This window comes from Fringilla coelebs (assembly GCF_963513975.1).
Source record: "Fringilla coelebs genome assembly, chromosome: 1".
Taxonomy (NCBI): Eukaryota; Metazoa; Chordata; class Aves; order Passeriformes; family Fringillidae; genus Fringilla; species Fringilla coelebs.
In genome coordinates, this window is record NC_140028.1 from 85,597,672 (window position 1) to 85,623,519 (window position 25,848).

The 25,848-nt window shown below is 39.8% G+C and overlaps 1 protein-coding gene across 2 annotated transcripts; it reads right to left on the reverse strand.

Annotated features, from left to right (window-relative positions):
- Nucleotides 1-972: 972 nt before the first annotated feature.
- ECI2 (enoyl-CoA delta isomerase 2) lies at nucleotides 973-25,819 on the reverse strand. Of its 2 annotated transcripts, none has more exons than XM_084200864.1 (10): nucleotides 25,674-25,819; nucleotides 12,841-13,003; nucleotides 11,433-11,531; nucleotides 9,539-9,730; nucleotides 8,675-8,744; nucleotides 7,194-7,296; nucleotides 5,507-5,627; nucleotides 3,347-3,436; nucleotides 2,358-2,501; nucleotides 973-1,525 (listed from the first exon to the last, which is right to left on the reverse strand). In XM_084200864.1, the coding sequence occupies exons 1-10, from the start codon at nucleotides 25,733-25,735 to the stop codon at nucleotides 1,370-1,372; spliced, it is 1,200 nt and encodes a 399-aa protein (XP_084056990.1). In that variant the 5' UTR covers nucleotides 25,736-25,819; the 3' UTR covers nucleotides 973-1,369. The 2 variants fall into 2 exon arrangements, with proteins under 2 accessions (XP_084056990.1, XP_084056991.1); XM_084200865.1 differs by lacking the exon at nucleotides 25,674-25,819 and adding an exon at nucleotides 16,480-16,630.
- Between the last annotated feature and the right edge of the window lie 29 nt (nucleotides 25,820-25,848).

Consider the following 25,848-nt stretch of genomic DNA (forward strand, 5'->3'; position numbering starts at 1 on the left):
GATTTCTACTTGTTGGTCTCAAATGTGCTTTTAGTCAAACAGGTGTTGTATGAGCAGCAACTATAATGAATGTAATCAATGAAAGTTGCAGGTCTAATCAGTGTAAGCTTAGAACGCTCTATTTTCTGAAGCTTGGTGCTGTATCTAGCCTCTAGTATTCATGTGGTCCATTTGATTATTTCTCAGTGATTCTATACAAACACAGAGGCAGACAGTAAGTGTGTGTATCACTGTGCCAAGCAGGACCCAAATCCTATTGCACATCCCCAATTAGGAAAATGGGCACCATCCAACAGTGATACCTTGGAAGGGAACATTCAGGAACACTTACGTAATTTTCACAACCTAATGATAATAGATGTAATTAATAAGTGATTGCATTTCAGAATAAATTATCCAAAGTTGCTGCTTTGTTGTATGGAGTAAATAGAAATTAGGAGATTCATCAGACTTCATTGTTCTTAATACCATACACCTATAAAATGTGTATAAATTTCTAAAGATGCTAATTTGAAACAACCATTTCATGAACAGAAAAGTTATGAACTTTCTAAGTGATCTGAGACACCGATTTAACTTTTCCAAAAGTTAACCAAAACCGCACAGGAGTTCCATTCCCTAGAAGTAATGTTGATTTATTCTTACTACTCACAGAGAGCAGTGATTTATGTCCCATTGCTATGTTGGCATTTACTGATCAAGGCATCCCTGTTTCTGCTGTTTCATCCATCAACAGGCTGCATTTTCCCATGAGGAAAGCGAACACATCACACTTTTCCACAAAAAAGGAGTCATATGAAGCAATTAATGGAAAAACACATTGGGGATTAGACCCACAAAGCTCAAAACAAACAGCTTGTGAGTTGAATGTGAATGCTTTTTTTATAAGATTATTACATTAACAGGGCACCCAGGAACTATTTGCCCTCTCACTCAGGATGTTTCACAGAAAAAAAATAAGAATCACCACAATGGTAATTAAATATTTCTGTTTATTTTTTTATTAAAACAGTATTTACTTTCCCCCAGACAAATAAAAAGAATAATTCATAAGATATTTATGGAAGAGCTATCAAAATAGAGTGCTATAGAATCTCTTGCTTCCTTTAGAAGACACCTGCTTTAGTATTATTCAGAACCATCACTGATGCCTACAGAACAATGAACCTTTTTCCCCAACCTAAACATCCATAATGGATCCAAGGCACATAATAGTGTATTAATTTTGGGAGCCAGGTCTGACCTAGTACTCAGAAAAGATATACCACATGAAAAGCTGTAAGAATTACTATTTACTGTAAGAGGAAGATTATTCATGATGAGGGCAGATTAGGCTACTGCAGATAGCGAATTACTCTACTGGTGAAGGTCACATTTTTGATTTCCTCTGGAAGAAGCTGACAATAGCATTTAAACATTCATCAGACAACCACCTCTCTATCAGCAAATCACACTCTCTGTTGTTGACTGCATGGAGCTTCTCCTTTTCCACAGTTCGTAACAGCTGCTTGGACAGTGTCAAGGACTGGAGGAGAAAGAGAGGAACATGAGGAAGGTAAATTTTCTTTTCTATACTTTAATGCTGCAGAAAATAATACAAAACCCACAATGGAATCCTAACCCTAATCCTAAATGCATTAACATCAGATCTCTTAGATTTCAGTCAACCTTTTTGCTGGAAATATTTACTGCATTTAATTCCCCAGACTGCTAATAAGGTGGAGAAAGCTCATAGGAAGCAAACCAGCAGTTTGCTCATAAGTGCTTATAATCAGAGTAGATGGGCAAAAGAAACAAAACCCATTGAATTGTTTGCAGTGTCAAATGCCACTCACATTACCAGCAGCTGGCACAGCTGTCTCCTCCTGTCCAAGTAAACATAAGACCACCATGACTTCAGTGGTCTTGCAAATCCTAAACTAGGGAGCAGGAACACTGAGTTCAGCAAAAATTAAAGCCACTCAATGTCATCTTGAGTACACAGAGTGCACACACTATAATAATATTGCAAAACCAGTGGTAAGATTCTTAAATTTAAAATATTGCCAAAATAAAAACCTAAAAGAAGCCACCTAAGGCACTCACAGAGGCACTGCAAAGGTGGATTAATCAGTTAATTTGTAAAGCTTTTCAGCCACTGCATCTTTGTGGACAGTGCACTGTCTTAGATGCAGACAGAGTAGAAGAGAAGGATCTGATTCCCAGCAGCAGAGGGCCAGATCTGTGCTTGAAGGAAAATATATTGAGCCTCATTATTTCGATTAAGGATGAAGTGAAACCAAGCGACAGGATAGGTTTGGCAGAAGGATTGGGAATGCTACAGGCTTACAACGTGGAGAAAAATTAAAAATACTGACATTTTTGGGGAGGCTTGCATAAGCTTCTAATCTTGCCCAAACTTCCTTCTGAAAACTGCTGTCAGGGAAGACTTCAGTCACAAGTCCCTGGGCACAGGCTTCTGCTGCAGTCAGCTTTTTATTGAAAAGCAACATCTCACTTGCCTATATAAAAAAAAAAGTGTGATTCAACAAGACACAAGACTTGAGTTATCTGACAGGGAAGCTGCATGCTTCTACATCACATTCATTTTACTCTCTTGCTTGTTAATATCTGCCCTCTGAAAAGAACACAGAATAGATGACGATTGTTGTTATTATTATTGTAATTATTAAGGGACCTCCAGATACTGTCTACTTCAAAGGCCCTGCTTGAGCAGGCCTTACTCAGTCCCATCACCCAGGCCATAAGGAAGAGGTTAAGCAAGTTTCACACTCAAAATCAACCCCTGGGCTTCATCACTAGAAACTGGCCTACAGTTTCTACTGTTCACTAGGACTGTACGTGTCTTTTTGAGCAGAGCTCCAAGGTTGCAGTCTGGAATTACCTCATCATAAATGTGTTTGTTCACTTTTGCAGTGACTCCAAGATTTCTAGAACATGTACTGGCAGGCTGTGTCTCACTGAACAGACTACTCTTGGTACTTGGATGTCAATGAAGCACTTGCTCTGCTCTTTATAGATTTAAACCCTGCTCAAAGAAATACATTATCAAAGAAATACATTATATTAATGCATTAAATATTTAAAACTAGCCAGATCTTTTCTGAAGAATATCAAAAGAAGCAAAAAGGATTCATGCTGTTCTGATAAAAAAAAAATTGATTCTGTTGTCTCTTCATTTTTCAGGTTTTTTTCCTTTTTTTTTTTTTTTTTTTCTTTTTACTATTACTTAGTTTCCATATTTCTAGGATAGACAGAGAAATTAAGAGTATGGACAGCTGCCACGGTCAGAGGATACCAACACACAAAGGTCAGATGATAACACAGGCTGTGCAGACATTCTTACCTTGGCTAAGCCCATCATTTTTGGAAACAGGTAAGAGGAACATCCTTCTGGGCTCTGCCCAAGTTGACTAAATGGGCTGTGAAATGTAGCCTGGAAAAAAAAAAAAAGAGAAGAAAATAAAGGAAACCTTATATCAAAACATGGAATTGAAATACTAGGACTTCATTTTCATTTTAAATCTCCTACTGAGACAGAGTTCACCAAACACATCTGAACTACTGCCATAATAGCCTTCAAATACCATCTGGTAACAGTGCTTCATCCTCTCAATGCACCCCAGAGCCAACTTCGTGTAACTCCATTGCCACATCCAACAGCCCTATTGATGAAATTGCAGTAATTGAATACAGCACTTAGAGAAACTAATGTGTATGTGCAAAATCTTTACAGAAAGGATGTTCATGCACATTTGCCTTAAATATGTTATCAAATACATATTGCAAATAACTTAAAAGGCAAAAAGCATTTTTGCCTTTCTGAAGGCACACCAAGTTTATTTTACTCCTGAAAAATTCAAGTCACTGAATCTTTTTTCACCAAATGTTAAGCAAATATAAAAAGAGCCTGTGCCAGAAATGCAGCAAGGAGTCATACAAAATAATACTATAATTGCAAGTTAGAACTGAACAGTGAACAATCTGTTAGAACAGAGAACAATCAACTTTGAGAAGACTTCAATAAACTTGAAGGTAATAGAAAAATTGTCATGAAGGATAATCTAAGTGAAAGGCTAGGTTAGATCCTACAGAAATCCTCCAAGAACTGTTACCAAAAGTTCAAGCAAAAGCTGTCCCAGTGGTGGTGCTGGTAGGAAGGTACTAGCAGACTCTAAATAATGAGCTTGTCATGCACTTTAAACACAAATATATAGAAAGCGAAAACTATGTCAGAGATTTAGAAAAAAAACCACAAAAATAAGAAAGCATTTATCAATGATTATACACAAAAAGTAAAAGAAAGTTCAAGTATGAATTTCAAGCCATTCAAGAAAGAAGGAAAATGTTAACAGGACAAGACATTTCATGTGTATTTGGATTAAACTTCAACTAAATCTATACTAACTCAGGCTATAAGGAGATGATATGTTGAGGGCAAGTGACTAGACTTCCAAATAGTCTTGACAAAATTGAGAGGTATGAAAAAGAAGATACTACTGATGGACAAGTTAAAGCCTGTTGGGAATAACTTGGTATGTAACATGTGATACACAATAGGGAAAACTGTTTTACTGGCAACTTTGCAGTAAGGGATCCAGGTGTTAGATCAGATCACAAGTATATAAATCAAATAACACAGTGGGATGTCAAATCAGAAATACAGCCTGCAGAATGTGGAGAAGTTCTTCTGCTCCATTTCACGTCAGTAAGACACAAGTTGGGGTGATGTGTCCAGCCTGCACCACTATACTTAAACAGACTCGGAGCAACTGGAAGGAGTCCTGAGGAATGTGACTGCAGGCCACGTGAGGAAAAGCTGAAAAAATGGCAGCTGTTCAGCTCAAAAAAAGAAAAAGCCTGAGAAGGTAAACCTCAGATATATCTAATAGGCTACGTACACTGATGGCTAAGGTTATTCCAAGGGAGAATGAACATAGACTGTTCTTTAAACTGAGAAACAAAGAAACATAGGTTCACCCTGTAGCAAAAAAAAGATCATATGAGAGGGGTGAGAGAGGGAGAAGCCAACATTTTTCTAGTAAAAAAAAGAGATCTATGGGCCGTAATTGACTGAATAAATCATACACATTATACAAGCATATGTCAGGAGTGACACAGTCATCAGTGATCTGTAATTAATTACTTCAGCCAGTTACTGAACTTCCACAATAAACTTTAGCTCCCCCTTTCAAACCTAAAAGGGGCCTTACAAACATCATTTCACACCAGCTTAGAAGAGGGGCTCTTAGAAAAAGAGTCTCTAAGCTGGAGTCAGTAACTTGATAAGCATAACTACAGCACAGGAAATTCCATGCATGTTAACCACTGGCTGATGCACCCCTGTGCTGGTTATTGATATAGGTAGGTGCTCCTTTATATGATATCCAAAGCCTTTAGACTTTTCTGAAGTGTTCTTTTCTTTCAGATTACCCCAAATCAAATAGTATTTAATACAGAAAAAGGCTTTAAGACTCTCTTGGGATAGGCCATGCAATGTACTTACCCTGTCAGAAGCATAGACAAGGTCACACAAACCAAGGACTGTTACACAGATTCCAACAGCTGGGCCATTTACCACTGCAATCAGTGGTTTAGGAAAATCAATAAAATGACCCACAAAGTCTCTAGAGAGAAGGGAAAACAGAAGATGCAAGATGTAAGAGACACACCTCAAGTTTTTCATCCAATATAAACAAATTGCAAAACACGTAATTAGACACCGCATAACAAAACCCATGAGCTAGACGGAAATATGTAATGTATGGGTTTTGAGCCTTTCAGAAATTAATTCTGACAAATTCTAACAAAGTAAATAAGAACTATTTGGAACAGCTGCATTTCCTTAGCAACTAAGAATCAAACATGTACATGTCAGCAGAGCTTTTCTAGTTCCTGCGATCAAGTTATGGAAGTGTTTTCCTCTTCAGCTCCAGTTGCTGAATACAGCACACTGACAAGAGCCCTCTGCCTACGCATCCATCCACCCATGGGATAGCAATTCCCTTCACAGACTCTGTTCTGCAGTGAAGCCCCAACAGGCACCAACACTGTGATGCTACCTCAACACAGAATTCCCTAGAGCTCTTCTGCACACGTTTGTTTCATCTGACAGCTGCTTCTCCATCCAAGAGGTGCAAAATGCATTCTCAAAATAAAACATTTTACAAAAGAGAACAGTGTTGTAAGAACTCCATTTCTCTGGCATCTCTGTGCATTGGCTGTAGTGAAGCACTGTGCCTGTGTAATAGTAACAGCCCAACAAACACAGGCTTCTCACAAGAGCAAGGTTAAAGACCATAATGCACACGAGACCCTGCATTGTGCTGAACACCCTGCAAAACACTGCAGGCTGGAACACTCGCCAAGTACCACTGAGTAACATCTTCACAACAGGCTCACACTCCATCACTATCACTTTGAGGGGCAACTGTGATCCACAGACAGCTCACCTAAGTAAAAGCTGCAAAATGGAGTACTTTACTTGTAGTTCATCTTTAAAACATAAACCAAAACTGCTGATTTTCTGTGCATTTTAGCTTTTTCACCAATTTCAAGTGTCTAAGGAAACAATCCAATTTGCAAGCATCTCTCAGATACAATTAACACATACAGAAGTAAAAGAGAAGATAGAATGTGCTTAAGTAAGGGAAAAATTAAGCAGACCCTTATGTGAGATGATATCCCTGATCTACTTGGCCTTAGAAAATAAATTCATTTAACAGGTAAATTAAAACTTAAAGGCAAAACCAAGATCCCAGAATTACTGGGCAATTTCGAACAAGCTCATTACACCTGTCTCTGTTCAAAGAACTCTAACAGTGAAGGTATTTTGGCATTTCCTGCTAGTGTAGACACTGCTGGATATCAAAAACTCCACAATTTTTTCATATACAGTTAAAACAATCTTTTTGTCATTATACCTGTATGTACTTCGGGGACTAAACAAGGAAATCAAGTCTTTAGCATCACTGCACTTAAAAAGATTTCTAATATTAATCTATTTATTTAATACAATTAATACCACTTTCTCCCACAGGATCTTTGTGTTTATGTATATGGTGAGCCCTTAGACACAGCCACCTAAATAGATGAATCTGGGTCTCTGCTGCTGTTTTCTAACAATGCCTGCAAATTACATTTTTCCCATTACTGTAACTTATCTACATATGAGTAATACTCATATGTATTACTTGAGTAATACTGCTCCATCTTTTGCCATCTTCTCCATTTGATCAGGCTGGATATTAGTGAAATTATTCAGATCATTTCCACTACTGTAGTAGTCTCCATTTCCTGCAGAGAACACATAGGAGTAAATGCACCAATAGTTTCTGAGTAGGAAAGAGAAGAGAAGCTTTCATTTATCTCATTTACAAAAGAATTTCGTCTTGAGTGTCTAAAAACATTAAGTAATTAGAGGGATTTTCTCAAAAATTAGAGGGATTTTCTCAAAAATATACACAATACCTTAAAAGACATCTAGAGTTTAAACATATGTTTTGACTGACAATTTTTTGAAAAAGACAATCAGTAAAAGCCAAAGAATGCTAGCTATGAAATATTTGATGGGGAAAATAAATTTTCTTTTTTTTTCCCAGTTACTGCCAGATGGAAAAAATATTTTATTTCTTTTCCTGCACACTTCCTTAGAGGTTTTTTGCAACCATTCAAACAATTAGATGTGATAAACTTTTTTTAAATAGGACAATGGAAATGTAAGTCGATGCATCTCCCTTCACCCACCTTCAAACTGATGAAGGTATCAAAAGGAGACAGAATAACCTATTTAATACATGGTAGATTTTCACACTTTTATGATCTATTTAGAAAAAGGCACAGCAGTCTAAGCATAAGACTGACAGCACTGTATTAACATCACTATACAGGAAGATGAATTCTTCAGTAAGAAACAGATAAGCTGGTATTCAATGTATAAGTCAATTTGAGGCACCAGCAAAAAAGCAAGAAGCATTTCAAAGCTGACTACTGCATGACTCAATTTCCTAAATCACCCTGTGTTCCATGAGGACATTCACAGGATGGGACCTACTTTCCACTGCAGTGCTCTTATTCCCTGTGTGAAAAGGAACAGCAAGGTTTTGCAGAGGTGTTTGCTGTTGACTCACAGCTATATAATATGTTAGACTTTCCAGCTTTGGTTGTGTGAATCGCCTTTCTTATCTTGTAAGGGCTGTGGTGCACAGTCATTGCTACAGAAAGGAAATCCAGCATCCTGGGTATGGGAACCAGGTGTTGGTAAAGCAGACCGTGGAGAAGAATTTGCAAGCAATTTCCTCAGAGTAAACAGGATCAAGCCCAAATTCACCTTGAATTCACACTACTTAGCTACCAGCCAAAACTTGAATTTTGGCTAATTTCCTAAAAGGACACTTTTCTGCAATGAGGATGAGTCAGACAGGAGGCAACTCAAAAGTAATAAAGCCTTTACAAGTATTCCATATCCATCTTCTCAGGTGAGAAAGATGTTTTGATGCAACAACAAGCTTGCTTGAGAATTTAAAACACCAGCTTAAAGAAAATTTGCCAAAACACTTTGGAAAAGCGTTGGTTGTTAACAGTGGAAAGGATTTCCTCACTTAATTCTACCTTAGTCTAAACACAGGTAGGTATTTCATGTCAGTACTATACCTTGGTATAATGTAAAACGTACCAGTAATAACTGCTATGGTGGAATCATTTTTTCCAGCTTCTTCAAGTGCTTTGATAATTTCTCTGTACATCTGCATAAAAAGAAAATCAACAAAGTACAAATGTGATGCTGCAAAAGAACATAAAAATGAGATTGACACTGACAACAAGGAACTCAAGAGACAGATTAGCTATGATCCTTTTAACTACGGAAAAATTTGTCATGCACAGAAAGTTTGGTATTACATGTGAAGTACTTCAGACCATAAAGACACATGCTTGCAATACTGAAAACTTGCAGTGCAAATCTAAAGGACAAAATAAAGTCTTTTGGAAAAACAAGCACTGATGTGAAAGAGCTAATTTCAATACAGCAGTTTAAGTGGACAAAAAAACACACTAAAGAATCAGCAGCAGTGGGGTGTAGACCCTGCTCTAGTATTTCTGCAGTTGTGAACCAGGATGATTGTGATGCTCATGAAGATAACTGTGGGAAACAGAATATCACCTACACATACGCGCAGCAGTACTGAGCCAAAGGCTGCACAAATGCTTTGTTATACTCAACATGGCAGTCAAATCTTGCATCCAAAACACAGGCCAGTCTTCCTGCAGTTTGCTATTTTAATTTACTCTGAACCATAATCCTATATTGAGTTCGAAAGAAATCAAGAGACACAGAAAAGCCTAATCTGTAAAATTTTAGCTGAATGATTTAATTTTTTCCTGGATATTTATTCCTTAGGTTGTTGTTGGATCCCTCTCAAAGGTAAGACCACCATGCTTCAGTCAGTTCTGTTGAACCCACAGTAAGGACCCTTTAAAGATTAAAGTAGCTTCTTCAGAAAGAACAAAATCATTAGTCTTCACAAGTTCATTTTTTTACCAGATGGTTGATGGCATTTTTCCTATCAGGTCGGTTAAACATTATCTTCGTGATATTGTTTTTGGTAGTAACTATTAATGTTTCATAGCCATCATGTCTGCCCTCTTCTGGAGAAGCCTCTTTCTTCTGCTGAGCAGATTCTGCAGAGACCAGACTTGAGACAAGTTCAGCATATTTCTGTCTGGCATCATCCTGTAATAAAAGATAAGAAATTTAAAAATAAGGTAGAAAAAAAAAGGAGGAAAAAAAAAAGAAAAATACTTTAAAAAGTAAGAAGAAAATAACACATACAAGATTATGAAAAGAGACAATTGAAATCAGTTACAATACTAATAAAATGGGTACCTGAGTGGAGGGGGAGGGGAAGGTGACTGCTTCAGGCAAAAGAAAATGAAAATCTCCATTATAACATACTCCAGTTAGTGGGGAGACGAGGGGAACGTTGTATTTGAGCACTGCAGAACATGCTTAAGTCACGTTAAAGGGAGTAGTAACAGATTCACAAAATGAACCTGCACAGATGTTGGGATGATGACATTTATTTTGCTGGAAGAGTGCTCCCATCCATGTTTAAGATTACCAGAGAGATCTTTGTCATATTCCCAGCATTTACACATTTCTATGGATCCTTTGTTTCTGCTTTCCAGTCAGACATTTCTCCAACAGAAGTTTTTATTTTAGAATATGTGTTGCTGAAAGTAAGATCTCTGAAATGGATCTTATGGCCTTTTAAAATTGTTTGAAGACAATAGTTTTCAGTTAGCACTAACATGACACACAGAAGCCTAAAGAATCCTGTCTCCCTATTTCTAAAGTACGCAGTAATTTAGAAGAATTTTAACTACTTGGTTGTTAAAACTTATTGGCTTGAAAGGATAACATACTTTGAACAGTTCTATAATCCATAATGAGTAGCACATGAAATTGTCCATCCATTCTCCACTCTAACTCGAGGAGCCAATTCTTTTCCTTAAGAATTTCTTGACTACTCCTAAAAGCTGCAGGGCCATCTCAAAAATAACCCTAAAACCCCAAACTAAACCAAATATCAAAATGCACCATAAAAAACCCAAAGCAGAACAATATCTTATATTCATGGTATTATGCCACCATATTTTCTTTTTTTAAAAAAAAAGAAAAATACAAAACCCCTCCTCTATATTAAAGAATCTTTTTGACTGAGCTCAGCAACCACTACTGAGCAGCAGGCCTAATGCAGCACTGACACAGATGATCTGAAAAGCTTGTTTCCTTCATTTAATAGCAGCTGAGGAAACCATGGCAGCTCTATGCAGTCAGACTTACTAAAGCCTGCAAGAAAAAGGAATGCTTATGGTATCTCTGCATCTTTATTCTCCCTGCTTGTTCCATTTGACTTCTTTAAAGGTTATGAAATTTACTAAAAATATCAAGATATATTGAGAAAGAAAGAATGAAGAGAGGTTCTCAATATACCAATTTTTTCTAGTCTTCTAGTCAACAGCATAATAGACTGATTTTTTAAAATGGCAACGTTAAGAATATGATGAATTCAGAGATTTGTGTTTTGTTGTAAGAACTGAGAAGCTCAATCCATCTTTCTTAAAGAGCAGAGCAGAATGGACCATAATGCAAAAAACCGCTATTCTCATTGGAAGTCGCCACCTAAGATCTCTTACACAGATACAAGCTGGCAGTAATAATGTATAACTAGGCTTACACACTAAAAAAAAAAATCTCCAAACAGTGAAGCAGTGAAGTGATAGAGGAATACAGTAGGAAACATTTTATGGCTGAAGCAGAGATGCTCAACTAGCATGCAATATTTTTAGTCATCAGCCACTCACATAAAGACCAGGCACTTCAAGGTAGAGTAATCTACAAAGTATCTAAGTGAAATTATGGGTTTTGTCACCTGAGACAATTTGCCAAGAGAGTTCCATGCATCCCATTTGGCTTTCTTGACGAAGTCCAGCATACCTGGTTTTGGAGCATTGCAGGGACCTTCAGTAGCCTGAAAAGAGAGAGAAACAGACTTATTTAAACCTTTGATTAAAGTTCAGATGATTTGGTAGAAAAGATGATGACTGTTCTGAAAACTTATCTGATCCGGATACAGAATTCAACTCTGAGAGAAAAGGAATACTGGTTGGACAATTTTCTGACAGTTCACACACTGTGAGGTTTTCAGTGTCTGCTATTTCTAATATTGAATTGGGTTTCCAGAAGCCCCTAACCAACATGAGAGATTCGTTTCCAAAACCCCCACACATGTTAAGTTCTCCTGCCGCAAACACTGTGAAAATATTATACTTATGAAGAATCTTAAAGACTTGTTACCTGTGTGAAGAGACTTTTGAATAGGAACTATAAATTTGGATCTTACTTCAAAGTTTGCCCTGCTATGAGCAAGGGCAATGGACCAGCTGAACTGCAAGAGTCTGAGCTATCCTGAAGTACTCTATCATCAGTTTTCCTGAAGAAAAATAAACTATCGGAAAGAAATATTTCAAGTGTGAGGCAGGAAAAAGAGAGAGGAAGGGGGAAGGGGGAAGGGGGAGGGAGGAAGGAAAAGGAAAAAACAAAAACATTTATGAGCTCACTATTAGTAATCAATAAAGGTACCTGCAACCATCAGCTGTCTATGGTTTTCTAAACGACTTACTGATTGCCTTCCTCAACATAAGCCACAGCCTCTACTGACCCTGCAGTGAATCCTGATCCACAAATACTTCACAAAATACCAATACAAGCCCTGCTATGGGCGTACAGTTATTTCTGCAAAGGTCTCCTTTCATGCTGTGGCAAAGAATAACCTTCACTGGAATTGTGGAGGAACAGTTCCTTGAATTAAAAGTAAACAAACAAAAAGCCCCAAACAAAACCTACAATGACATACTAAAAAAAAAGGAGGAAAAATTCCAGAAATGAACTTTCAAATGTCAACACCATGATATTATAGACCCAGACAAGAGATACAAGAACTTTATGAGGAAGCATTCAACCTACTCTTTTTTTCTCAGGCAAAAGTAATTTTCCAAAGCTGAATTAATACTACCATATGGAAGGCATCACACAATGGATATAATTTTGCTCTATTTCTTTGAATAAAGGTTCTACTGAAAGCATGAAAAACCAGGTTTGGTTTCCCTCAGAATTTAGGTTTTAAGGGGCTGGCATTTCAGGAACACAATTTGAGCACATAAAATGAAGAGCCTGTTAACACACAGTACATACAGCCAGTATTTCAAATAAATTTTACAGGCCCATCCCCTCAGGTTATAAATGCTCCTTACCAAAAAAATAAGTCAAGTCATGCTTACCTGTTTAAACAGGGCATAGAGTTTCAACTTAACTTCGTTCCCAGGATCCTTCTTCAAAAGCTTCAGCTGTTCTTGAGCCTTCTGGAAGTCCTCCTGGCTGACCTGCATGGTGGCTGCAGTCATGTGCAGGTGAGTGGTTGGAATGCAAACAGCTTGTGTTGGCCTGGGAGTAGGTGGGGAAAAAAAATCTCATTACTTGATTTCTGTGAAAGACTAGAGGGGAAACAGATACATTGCTTTTTAAGACATTTAAAGTAAATGTGAAACATGACATACAACACTAATCAAAACAACAACAAGAAGAAAGATATTAAAAGTTACAAGAAAATTGCTTTAGAAGTTTGCTTTTGCTGTGATATAATTAGCCTTTGGAAATTATTAAAAAGGAAAGGGTGCTCAGAGGGACCTTTTCACTCTCTACAATTGCCTGAAAGGAGGCTGTAGCCGGGTGGGGGACGGTCTCTTCTCAAAAGTAACAACTGACAGGATGAGAGGGAACAGCTTCAAGTTGCACCAGCAGAAGTTTAGATTGCAAAGAAAATCCTCCAAATATCCAGATGGGTGGTCAGGCATTGGAAGAGGCTGCCCAGGGAAGTGGTAGAGCCACCATGCCAGGAGGTATTTAAAAGATGCATCTATGTGGCATCTGCTGACATGGTTTAGTGGTGGACTTAGCAGTACTGGGTTAATGGACTTGATGATCTCAAAGGCCCTTTCCCACCTAAATGGTTCTATGATTAGCAGCTTTATACATCCATTAATTAAGATGAGTATGCAGCCTGTCTGCTCTTCGTGATCTTTTCAAGTGTGTGCGCTTCTAGCTAGAAACATTTGAATTTGAAAGTCTGGTTCTCCTTTCAGGGCAGCACAAGTGAAGACTAATTTCAATATGTACTTTGGAAAAGGATTGTATGTAAACAGCTTGTAGACACTTGAGAAAAAGAAAGGCAGTCAAAATCTTCTGGGAGAACAACTTCCCACTAGAAAAAGGCAGTTCCATCAAAATCTCCCCCAAAAGTAGCAAATCTAACACAATTCTCTAATACTGCATAAAAGCAGGTTTACTTCAGTTAAGTTTGGACTCAAAAGCCAAGAAGTTTTACAATTTTGATTTATTTCAAGAGGGCAAAAGCATGCTGTCACTATTTTTAAAATGTTTTCAGTTTATGTGCGAACCATTCTTCCCTATTCTAGTAAAAAAGATAAAAGGCCCAACTTTCCCTATTCTAACTTACAGACACACCTGTCATGTTAGAACATCATATGACAGATTTTGTAATCAGTCTCATGTAAAAATTAATGAGTATCTCAAATGGAGACTGACAGAATGCTTAATCAATTTAACATTAATATTTCAGTTACAGGACAGTAATTTTAAAAAATCAGGGAAACGCTGCCTTTTTATACCCACCTAATGCGAATTTAAAAGATGTTCTACTGCCTACCTCAAAAATGTCATCATTGCTCCTATTTCTTAAAGAAAATTTAGTTTCAGCCAAAAGCTTAAAAATTGCAGGCAGAAAGTGTGAATGTGAACTGTTCCCCAATAATTTTATTTCTTTTTATCTTTATGTAGCTAGATGATGTCTTGTAAAAATATTTGTAAGAACTACTGTTTTTATGTCCTATTACAGCCCTTCTTTGTTAATAAAAATCAAAGTTCTGATATTTTGGAGATACCAAGTTTAAATGATATATATGGAAAGCATATATTTTTCTCATACACAGAATTTCTTTGAAAGTCAAAAGGATTTCAAAATTTGCTTCAAAACCTTATGCCAGTAGCAAGAAACCTATCTGAACAATACAAAATGGAACAGGCTCTCAGAAAAGGCTGCAGGAACAGAAAGTCCTTTTACTTAAACTGATCAGCTGTAAGCCTTTTATTAGATAGCAGTGCACCCGGACGCACATGGGTAAACAACTCTCACTGTAACCAATATTCAAGCTGAGAAGACTCTGTCAGAGTTTAACAAGTTCATCCTTTAAATAGCCAGGGGTTATTTAGCCAACTTGTGGACTCCGTTTCCAGCATCAAAAATATACCTTCAACAGGAAAAAGTGCACCTTAATGGATACAGATACAAGATTTTTAACACTGCATCTCTTTCATTAGTCTGTCCTGGAGTCCCAGAACATGACACTTTCAGTTCTTATTCCCAAACGTGTTTTTAAAGCCACATTAACAGGAAGAAGAAATGCGAGTGCTGGAAGAGTAGTTGTTTGTTTTGGTTTGGCTTTCTTTTCCTTCACTTTTGCTAGCCATCTTTGGAATTACAGGAATGCTACTGTCTCCAAGATGATCTGTGTATCTGTTACAAATTTTCTTGTCAGGTTAGGAAGTGACTGAGGTAGATCTCATGTTTAAAAATGGAGATTTGGGTTTAGACCATGTTTCACAATCTGGATTTAACTCCAGCCTGGCTATGATCAGTATCATAAAAAGAATCTCTTTATGATTCTTTAAGAATCTCTTTTATGATAATGATCATAAATTAACAAAAGCTGAGCAGCTAGGGGAGGAGGATGCCATAGCAGCTGGTCTGAAGGTATGAACACACATATTTATGGCTAAGGTTGGTTTGGTTTGAGTTCCTTTGCATTTGGCAGGTCATGGTTACTTACTCCTTATTAAGGATGTAAAGTAGAGAAGTTAGAAGATGATAAGAAAATTAGTTGAATCAAAAAAGTTTGGCTGGGGAAAAGTGGAATGATTTTTCAGTAAGTCCAGGCTCAGAGAAACTTTGCTGTTTGGTTATATTCACTTTTTGCTTCTTAGATAAATGTTTGGGTAAAGTATTATCTATCCACTTCAAGTACTTCATCTTTCATTCTTTTTTTCCTCCTTACCTACTGATTTGTAATAGGAAATTGTGCAACCTAGGTGTTTATTAAAGTCTGTTTATAAGAAAAGGCCTTTTGTCTTTCATTCTTCCTTGCTGTTTGTAGCTCAGTTCTCTGCAGGACATTGATCTTCTGCCTTCTGATCTCTACAGACATTTCCTACACATCACAGATGCTCATCAATGCTCAACACGCTAAGGCTAAACTGATTACTATGATTTCTCTATAAAACAACAACAAAGGATGAAAACACAAAGGAAAAATTAATTTATTTCACAATTAATTCATCTTCGGCAGGACTTCATTCTTCAGAGGGCACACACAAACAGCAGTAAGAAAGCTTCTCAATCCCAAGTAGATCACACAGAGTGAGGAGATGACTCGACACCTCTCAGCATGCACAGCAGCACTACCACCTCTGGCACTGCACAGTGGTGCCATGTCACAGTGCCAAGGACAGGCTGCTGCAGTACAGTGTGCAATAGCTTGCTCTCTCCATCTGCTGCTCCCTTGCTGTAACACTGAGTCCTTCCTAGTCACTCACTGAGCAAATCCATGTCCCGCTTCAGCAGCCACACAAGACTTGGTGGAAACCATGCAAGGCAGGCACAGGGCCTGGATCCTGAATCCAAGCAGAAAAAGAAGCCTACAAAAGACAACCAAAAACCCCTCTGTATTTCTCTTTCTCATCTACTCACTGCAACAAAGTGAAATAACTTTCTTCACGAAGCTTCCTGTTTATTGCCCTGCACCAAGTGCCTAGTTAGCTGCTACTGCCCCACTGGTACAAATTACCTTCACTGTAGAGGCACCCACAGAAGAGTGGTGAGGGCTGGGCAACCTCCCCCAGCTGGGTAAAAAGCCAGCTCCCACCAGAGGGACAGAGGCAAGATGAGTCACAACTTGGCAGTGTAGTCAGAGTCCATGACAAACGCCTGTGCTCTCCTGCAAGACCAGTCACTGGGGACTTCGCAAGTTTTACACTCTGAAAAAAGAAATAAATCCTGGGCATCACTGTCTGAACCTGAAACATGCAGGTTGACAACCATTTGGTAATTATTCCCTTGGTTCAGACATCTCTTTGCTGCCATTCAGTCATTCAGGATACCTTGGAGGCTCATCATTCATCCTATTCACTCTACCTGCTCGCTTAAATGTCCGTTATCACAATAAACATTCAAATGTCTCTTAAATTTAGGACTGCAATTACACTGAAAGTAATTTCTCACTGTTTATATTATTCACAAAAAGCCTGTTAAAGGCAGGCCTCTTACTTCTGCCTAGTTCTGCCCCTTGCAAAGGTCTTTAGAAGAGTTTAGAAAATGCCAACATTTTGTAAAATACTGACTGCTCACTAACTTTTAAAGCAACACAGCGCTCTCCTCAAAGATTAAACAGAACTCAAAAGATCTCTTTGCACAGGAAATATCAGACACACTCAGCAAAAGAAAGGGATGGATATACATGAAATCTATCTTCTATTTACTTAGTACAAGTTTTCTTTTAAACATTAGTAGACGCTGGGGAAATAAAGCACATAGAAAAGCAGTTAAAAATCCTATTAGGATTAAAAGCAGCGGGTGGTGCTAGATACACATGGGTTTAAAAGTCCTGGCAGAAATGGAAAATGCTCATTTTACATTATTTTAAGTAGCTTTAGGGAGACAAGCAAGAAAAAGAACAGGAAGTGGTTTTAGAAGCAAGAAGCACATTAAACTGCCACTTGGATGAATCCTGCAACATCTTTTGTCCATTACAAGTAAAACTTCAGATCGTGTACAACATCCCTTCTTTGCCGTGATCTCAAGGTTCTGCCATTTTTCCATTGCTCTTTCTACATTTTCCTCATGCAGAACAGCGAAGGGCATGGACCTCATCCCTCGCCATCTCCCACACACAGTTTTGCAGCATCACAAAGTGGCACTATTTCTGCTCATGTTCTTTCCATTCTCAAGAAAAAATTACATGAAATACTGGTTTGCTGGCGCTGTTTAAAGAATTATATGGGTTGGTTTCTGTTGGTTTGGTTTTTTTAGTTATAGACACAAAGCAATCCCACAAACCTCACAGAGCGCAGGAGCAGAGCTGGTGGGAAAGCTTGTCACCACTGGCAATTGTAGCAACTCTTAGGAAAATGATGGGTGTGAGGAGAAAAGAAACCTATATTTAAATTGTAACCATGAGAAAATGAGTGAAAAATCTGAAAATAATGACTTAAGTATGACCTGAGACACCAACTTCTCTCATCCCCCCACCAAGTCCTCATATCAGAATCTCTAACAAGATTTAAAAAAAGAAAGTTTAATTACCAAATAATCATGACAATGAGCAAAGCATTAGTAGTACCATGCTTCCTTGGTAACCAGGAAAATATTTATCATTTTCCATATTCACTTGCAGTATTTTCTGCACACAGTAAATTTAAGGTTGTACTTCACTTTATTTTGCTGACAAGAGGAAGCTATTGTCTATGCTGTTAACATAAAAATGATTAGAAAATTTTAATCTGCAGGTTCCCAAAGTTATCATTCATCATGCCATTGATTATATTCTACTGAAACCAAACAGGTAATAATGTAACATTAAGGACTCAAATTTTTTACATAGCCCAAGCACTTATACAGCAATATAAGAGCTTTTCCCATACTGCTTAAAGTGGAGAGGGCTCATTTTTTCCATATCTCTCCAGTTACTCTCCTTCTACAAGCTACCTATACCTGAGCTGGGAAAAAGAAGAGGCACCTGAAAATGCTAAAGCAAAATGAGCATCCTGTGGCATGTCTGGAACACTCACTGCTCCTTTGCTGTTGGAAAAATAAAGGAGAGGTATGGAGAGTGTAGCTGGTATATCTATAGATAAATTCTGGTAGTTTCTTCTGGCTGTAGAAGAAAGGCAAACCTTTCTTTCTTTATGCCATCTTATTACAGGCTGTTCCCAAAGAAATTCATATCACTTAACTATACACACTTCTCAACATATACTCTTTTCATATTGGTTTTTTTTCTTTTTTTGCTATTGAATTACTTCATCATGTGTGCCTATCAAATCAACTATCCCTGCTGCTGCTGTTAGACTTTCAGCTGCAAAGCACCCTTTAAGTTGTACAGACAGATTTTCTTACAAACAGGAGTTGTGTATAATGGTAAAAGAAACCTCAGCATGACAATTTTTATACTAATAAAGGCAAATTGCTTCAGGCTTTTATTTCTAGGTCTGTCCTTTCAAGTTTCTTCTCTTATGCTGGGAAATGTGGAGTAAACACTAGGAGAAGGGAGGTGGTGAGCAAATGGCTGCATGGTACTCCAATTGGGGTTAAACCACAACAGTCCTTTTTGATGCCCAGTGTGGGGCACAAAGGGTTGAGATAACAGATCTGACCATGGCATGTTAGAACAAATTTGTTAAAAGCATTTAATAAATTAGCTTAATAGTTCCTGGTTACAATGCTGCTCTGTTTGCTCAGAGTTCTTGCACATGTGCTCACAGTCCCTGTTCCATCCATGGGGTCTTATAAACATCCAAGTTATTCTCTAGAAATCAATGCATTTGGTAAATCTGGGGAAATACCAAGTTTTATTAACCATGGCAACACCATGAAGGAGTTGATGACTCAGTAGACAGAACTCCAGCCAGTTTATTGCAGCATTTGGAGAGCAGCAAACTCATATTGGCCATTCGCTAAGCTACACACCAGACCTTAAACCAGAAAAAATATTATCAGAACAGCTTACCAGAAAAACAGTAGCTGCTCTTTTGGAGCGCCAAAAATCAGCAAAGAATCCATACAACACAATATTTCTAATCCTCAAGAAATAATTTTTATTCATAATTAGGAATGGAATCTCTTTTACTCAACACTGCTGAGGCCACACCGAGATTACTACATCCAGTCCTGAGTTCCATAGTACCAGAGACATTGTCATACTGGAAAGAGACTAGAGAAGAACAACAAAGATGGAGTATCTCACATATGAAGAGAGTCCTAGAGAACTGGGATTGTTCAGGAAGCTGTGTTCCACGAAAATTTCCAGACACCTTGACTTGGTATTAGCTATGAACTGTGAAATCCAGCTCAACTACATACAGCTTGCTGTTCTGGATTACATTTTGTTGATTTTAACTGCTGTGTGTATTTCCATTCAAAACAGTTTAGGAGTGTGCTTACATAAGGACAGAAGTTTACTAAGACACTGCTCTGTAAAACTATCCAATCATCTCACCACTACCTTTTGTCTTTTAAGTTGTATTGGTAAAGCAGCATGAGCAAACAAGATGTAATAACCCCTGCAATTAACACAAGTATTTTCACAGAAAGCCTCCCATTAAGAGATTTAGTTATTTATTTTGTTTTTCATTCCTTTGAGTTAAGCCAAATATTCAAAAAACAGGGGATTAGTTTATTCCAATGGCTATGTTTCAGAGTCCTGGCCCTTAAAGAAAAAGAGAAATTCAAGATCCACTGGTGGTATGAAGAACCTTTCTGAAAGACTCTGAAAGTTACCTTACAAATGCTAGGGGAAGTTGATTTTACCAATATTTTGCAAAAACTTACTGCAAAACTCAAATGGCACAAGGTTTCAAGAAAGGAAATAAGGTGGTTTCTTTAATATACAAACCAAAAGAAAAACAAAAAACTATTTGAAAGGTAAGAAAAGTATGATGAGCTCTCTAAATGTCCTCTTGACTTGCACCAAGACAGAAAAGACTAAGCTTAAAGAAAAACAGGTTTAAAATCAAGTCAGATATGTGCTCTGCTTGCTTTTCTGGTGGCCAGGCAAGGGTCTGTGATCCACATAACTTAGATCACAAACACCAACTCTAACTACAGACATGACCTACCAAAAGTCTGCAAACATAAGCATGGTTATCTTGAGCTGGAGGAGCAGAGCAGAGTACCTGAGCATTACAGAATCCAGCACAAGCCAAGGAGGCTGATAAATGGAAATCTGTCACAGAAAAAAATGTTGGTTGATTGGGAATAGCAAAGAGCTGAGCAAGGCACACTAGTGCAGCCTGAAATACAGCACCAAGAGGCACAACTTCAGAGAGTCAGAAACCAAAATGCAAGCGCCTGTGTAAGACAACATCAGGGAGCAAAAAACGTACTCCACAGGGCTTTCCTGGTGTAAGATCAGGGTCTGTGGTTTGTGGCTAAGACACAACCCTTGTATGTGGACACATTTCCCATGTCAGTGAGCCAGGATGCATTCCCATGCAACTGCCAGTGAGTGGGGAAGTCAGCAGGCAGGTATTTGGGAGGCTGCAGGACATCTGCTGCCTACACCTCACTGAGATCAGGAAGGAAACAAGACCCAACTCACCCACATCTGGGGAAAAGTTTCAGACATAAAAGCAACTTCTACTCCCAGCACCAGAGGTTTTGGTACAGACCCCCAGGAGACTCAGGAGTGTTTGCAAACAAACAAATCTGATTTATTACTTGATAGCAACACTGCAAAAATCCAGTCTTCCTCCTTGTAAAGGGAATTGGATTAGGGATGTCAGCAGACAGTAGGAAAGAAAAGGAAAGGCGCTACAATACAGAAATAGGGCCTGGTGCAGGGAAAAGTGGGTGAAGAGGCAATAGTGCCCTTTTTGCTCAGCCAGCATGGGAACATCAGAACAAAGTTCCTAAAATTTCTATGTCCATACCCAACCACAACTATCTGAATAGGATTGACAGAAAGAACTAGACATTTCCCACCAGGGATACAAGGCAGAATCTCTCTGAGGCCAATTAGGTCCTCATGGCCAAACCTGGAAAAAAGAAACAGAACAGAAAAGGGGACCAGACTTATTGGTCACCTCCAGGATGGCAGTAGCCTCAAAGAGGTTTTCCACAACGCAAGGTTTACATGTTCTCTGGGTGTGCTGGCATCCACAATTCTCCTCAAACCCAGGAAACTTTACTGCATATCTGTAGCAGTGGAAAAATGTATTTACGTGCTCCTCACATAATAAAAAGAGGCAAACAAAAATTTATAATGCAGGTAATACATCATTAACAGCAATCAAGAAGCCTTTTCAGGGAATGACCTGGAATACTGAACTGCTTCTAAGAAGGAGGCCCGTGAGTGCAATCAATTGACGAAACAATAAATAGTCTCAGCTGCAAGAGATCAGTTCTTTCTCTGCCCTCGGTGGAGCAACTTCCTTATAAAGCACAGTTTCATAGCAAAGCAAAGCTGCTGGGCCCCAGAGACCCAGGACTTTATATTTCAATGGCTTAGTGGGAGGGAAAGCGGAAAAGAGCCTTGGGTTGTGGATGGGGCTGACAGAGGGCCTATCAGCTAAAGGAGTGAGAAGAAGCAAGAAAAAGCTGATAAGGAGCTCTCTCCAAGCCTGTCACCAAGGAGACCGAGAGAAGTGAGGAACTGAAGAAAAATAAGACCTTTGCAGCTGGACAAAGTATTTTTAGAAAGTTAGTTAAGTCACCATAAGTTACACCAATAGAATTACGTTGATTTGTTGCGACCAATAGTTCAGGTAGAAGAAGCATAAACAACTGGAAAGTGGGTAAAAGGTCAGGCATGTTCAAGAATAGAGTTGCCAGCTGAGACTGCTTGTGGTCTCTGCTTTGTCTTGTGACCGCCTCGACAGCGACATCTGGTGATCGCCGACGTGATATAACACCATTAAGAACATCCTCCGCCTTGGACCCATAAGGGGTCCCAGCAATTGGCAACCATGACCCACCGGGATGTAGTGGGGCAGGCGGCATTGGTGCAGCTGAGAGTGGCAGGTGGAAGCCACGGGGAGGTCCAGACCTGATTTCCTCCTATCAAGACACCTGGAAGTAGGTGAGCCACCAACTAGTAATAATGGGACATAATTTATCTAAAGAGGAAGAAAATGTTTTGGCTACATGGAAGGTTTTATTAAGAAATAAGGGAATTCGGACTTCAGACTATGCCCTTCGTAGTATATTGCTGTGGGCTAAATCACAGGATTTTGGCACTGATCCTGACACAGCATTTAGTGTTAAAGCATGGAAAAGAGTCGGGGACAGACCGTGGGAAGTCATCCGAGCGAGAGATAAAACTGTTGTCGATCTAGCGGTGACTTGGGGGTCGCTCTTTGAGGCATTAAAAGAATGGAAAACAGAGCGAGGACAAGCAGAGCAGGGCGTGGACGAAGAGTCGGGGCTGATAACAGAAACTGATGGGGGGATGGGGGTGGGGGGGGGGGGGGGGGGGGGGAATGGGGAACTGTCCTTGAAGAAAGTCCGGGTGCCACGCAAGTTACCAGGCAGGCTACCAAAGCTTCTGGGAAAGCTGCCAGAGCCTCTGAGCAACCTGCCATAGTGGCTCCTTATCAGACCCCTAAACCCTTTTATCTCACACCTGTGCAGCAGCTCACCATGGTGCCTGTATATACCACACCATTACGCCAGTTGGCTGAAATGTCTTTAACAGAGAAGGAAGCCCAGCCATCTGCCCCGCCGCTTCCCTCTGCTCCAGGTCCAACCATCTGCCCCCCAGCTCCTCTCTGAGCTGCTATAACAACCTGCAAAGTCGTATCCTCCGTTACCTACCAGTGACAGCAGCAGTGAGTCAAGTGATGAGATGCCTGCAGTAACACCTGAGTTGGGGCCTGTCAGTTTACTTTCTAATAGCTCTAGCCCTACTGCCCCATGGATTTTGCCCCCATGTCAAGTAACTGGGCTTCCTCGACATCCTCAGGAGTTTTGGGAATTTGTCAGAAGGAAAGCAGTTGAAGAAAAGAATTGGGACGCCACAGAAAAATTAGGTGCTCCAAGATTACCTCAGGAGAACAGTGCCAATGCAAATGTTGCTTGTGATAACCCTATGGCTTTTCCAGTTTTTAAAGCAGCTCCTGGAACAGGACAGGATGATAGTCATCATGTCTTTGCCTGGAGGGTTGTGCTAGATCTCCAGTCGAAAGTGGCTCAGTACGGTATTAATTCTTCAGAGGTAATGCAATTAGTACGTGTAATTAATGCAGATCTGCCTGCACCTTATGGCATCATGCATCTTGCAACCATTTTATTCCAGCCAGTACAATACGGTGTATTTCAAGACACTTGGAGGCAAGTGGCTGAGTGCACAGCTTTAACAAATGTGCAGTTGCCTCAGCACGACCCTCGTCATGCTGTTGGTGTTGATGCCTTACTGGGCACTGGGCCTTTTGCTAGCCCGGATTTACAGGCAAGGTGGGATCCTTCAATTTTGGCATGAGTGCTTTAATCAAAACAATGGAAATGGCAGCTCCAAAACAGAGATATGTTACTATTCAACAAGGTATGAGAGAACCATTTTTGCAATTTGTGGAAAAGCTTGCTGCAGCTATTGAGAAACAGGTAGATGATGGAACAAATTGTGTATCCAATTGATTAAAGAAAATGCAAACCCAGACTGCAGAAGAATTATTGACACCTTACCTGGGGAACCCACATTGCCTGAAATTGTTACTGCTTGCTCGAAAGCTGGTTCAGTCGAGCATAAAATGGCAGCTCTTGCTGCAGTTCTAAGACCTTCAGCAAAATGCTATAATTGTGGACAACAACAGCGTGTAAGGGTTATACCCGGAAAACGACATCTAAGCCAAGTGATGTTGTATGCAATTGCTGCGCTAAATCTGGGCATTAAGAATAAAGTAAAGAAATTTATAAATGGGTGTAGAACAGGAATGATTGTATTAAGAATGGGGATGTTAATTTTGTTGATGGTTGTGATTGTTGTTTTGTGTTTCCCCGGTCTGCTTGGATTTTTGCAAAGGGCCCTGCAAAAATCCACAGCAGCTGTATTTACAGTTCAAAAACAAAAAAGGGGAATTGTGGATGGGGCTGACAGTGGGCCTGTCAGCTAAAGGAGCAAGAAGAAACAAGAAAAAGCTGATAAGGAGCTCTCTCCAAGCCTGTCACCAAGGAGACCGAGAGAAGTGAAGAACTGAAGAAAGATAAGACCTTTGCAGCTGGACAAAGTATTTTTAGAAAGTTAGTTAAGTCACCATAAGTTACACCAATAGAATTACGTTGATTTGTTGTGACCAATAGTTCAGGTAGAAGAAGCATAAATAACTGGAAAGTGGGTAAAAGGTCAGGCATGTTCAAGAATAGAGTTGCCAACTGAGACTGCTTGTGGTCTCTGCTTTGTCTTGTGACCACCTCGACAGTGACACTGGGTCTGTAGGTCTGCAGTGAGAGAGAGGTAAAGGAAGGGTTATAATCTCCTGCTTTGCCATAAACCTTTTAAAGGGTGCTTGAAAAAAAGAACTGCACTACCAAGTAAACAGTATGTAATTCACGGAGCAGGATCAATAAACTCCCAGGCAGAAGTACAAGAAGGCTACAGAGACTGAAAAAGGACTGTTATGCATTGTGTGCCGGAACATCCAAGGTCCTGCCGTGTGTGGGTGGGATGTAAACATCCAGATGTTTTGTCATGAGATAAGTGGATGCCAAGAGGGGATTTGGAATGCTGTTCAAGAGATAGATGAAAGTGAACTTGAACTCTTAAGACTGCTGCCTCCCAAGCTGAAAACTAGATATTGTAGTGGAGATTTACTGAGGGCAGGAAGTATTCCAGGCCCAGGGAGAGACCAACAAAGCTACAGAAGCAAGGAGAAGCCAACTGGCCTTCAATTCACTTTACAAAAAGACCAGCATTAAATAGTGGTCCTATGAAAAAGGCTTTTCTGAGAAATAAAAGAATAGCTGATGGGAAATTGGTCTTTGACAAGATCTGACCTCCTTTAAAGTTGCTGAAACACCAAGGCACACACTAGGAAGTTTGGGTGTGACTATGTTACTGTCTGAGTTTGACCAGAAACGTGGATAAAGTCTCTGCACCGACGCCATCCCCCCCGTGCACCGACGCCCCCTCCCCCCCCCGCACCGACGCCCCCCCCCCCCCCCCCCCCCCGGTACCGACGCCCCCACCGACCCCCCCCCCCCGGTACCGAGGCCCCCGGCCGGCCCGCCCCGTGAGGGGCCCCGCCGGGCAGCCCCGCAGCGATCGGCACCCACCTCGTCCCGCAGGGTAGCCGCCAAAACAGCCGCCGGAGAGAGGTGACCCCCGCGGACGCCATTACCAGGGAAAATGAAGGCGGAAGGTGAAGAGACGGCAAACCCCACCCCGGGAATGGATCACCGCCTGCATGGCCGCGGAGAGGGCGGCCTGAGGGCGGGGCCGGGGCCGGGC

What these genes read in the sequence shown, in the direction of transcription:
- ECI2 (XM_084200864.1), bottom strand. Translation starts at nt 25,735, where the DNA reads ATGGCGTCCGCGGGGGTCACCTCTCTCCGGCGGCTGTTTTGGCGGCTA. An exon ending in GATGGAGCAGTATTACTCAA is followed by an intron (nt 5,628 to 7,193) that starts GTAATACATATG and finishes CCTTCTCTCTAG; the next exon opens with AGACTTTGTGGGTCATTTTA. An exon ending in TTGTCTATGCTTCTGACAGG is followed by an intron (nt 3,437 to 5,506) that starts GTAAGTACATTG and finishes TTTTTTTTCCAG; the next exon opens with GCTACATTTCACAGCCCATT.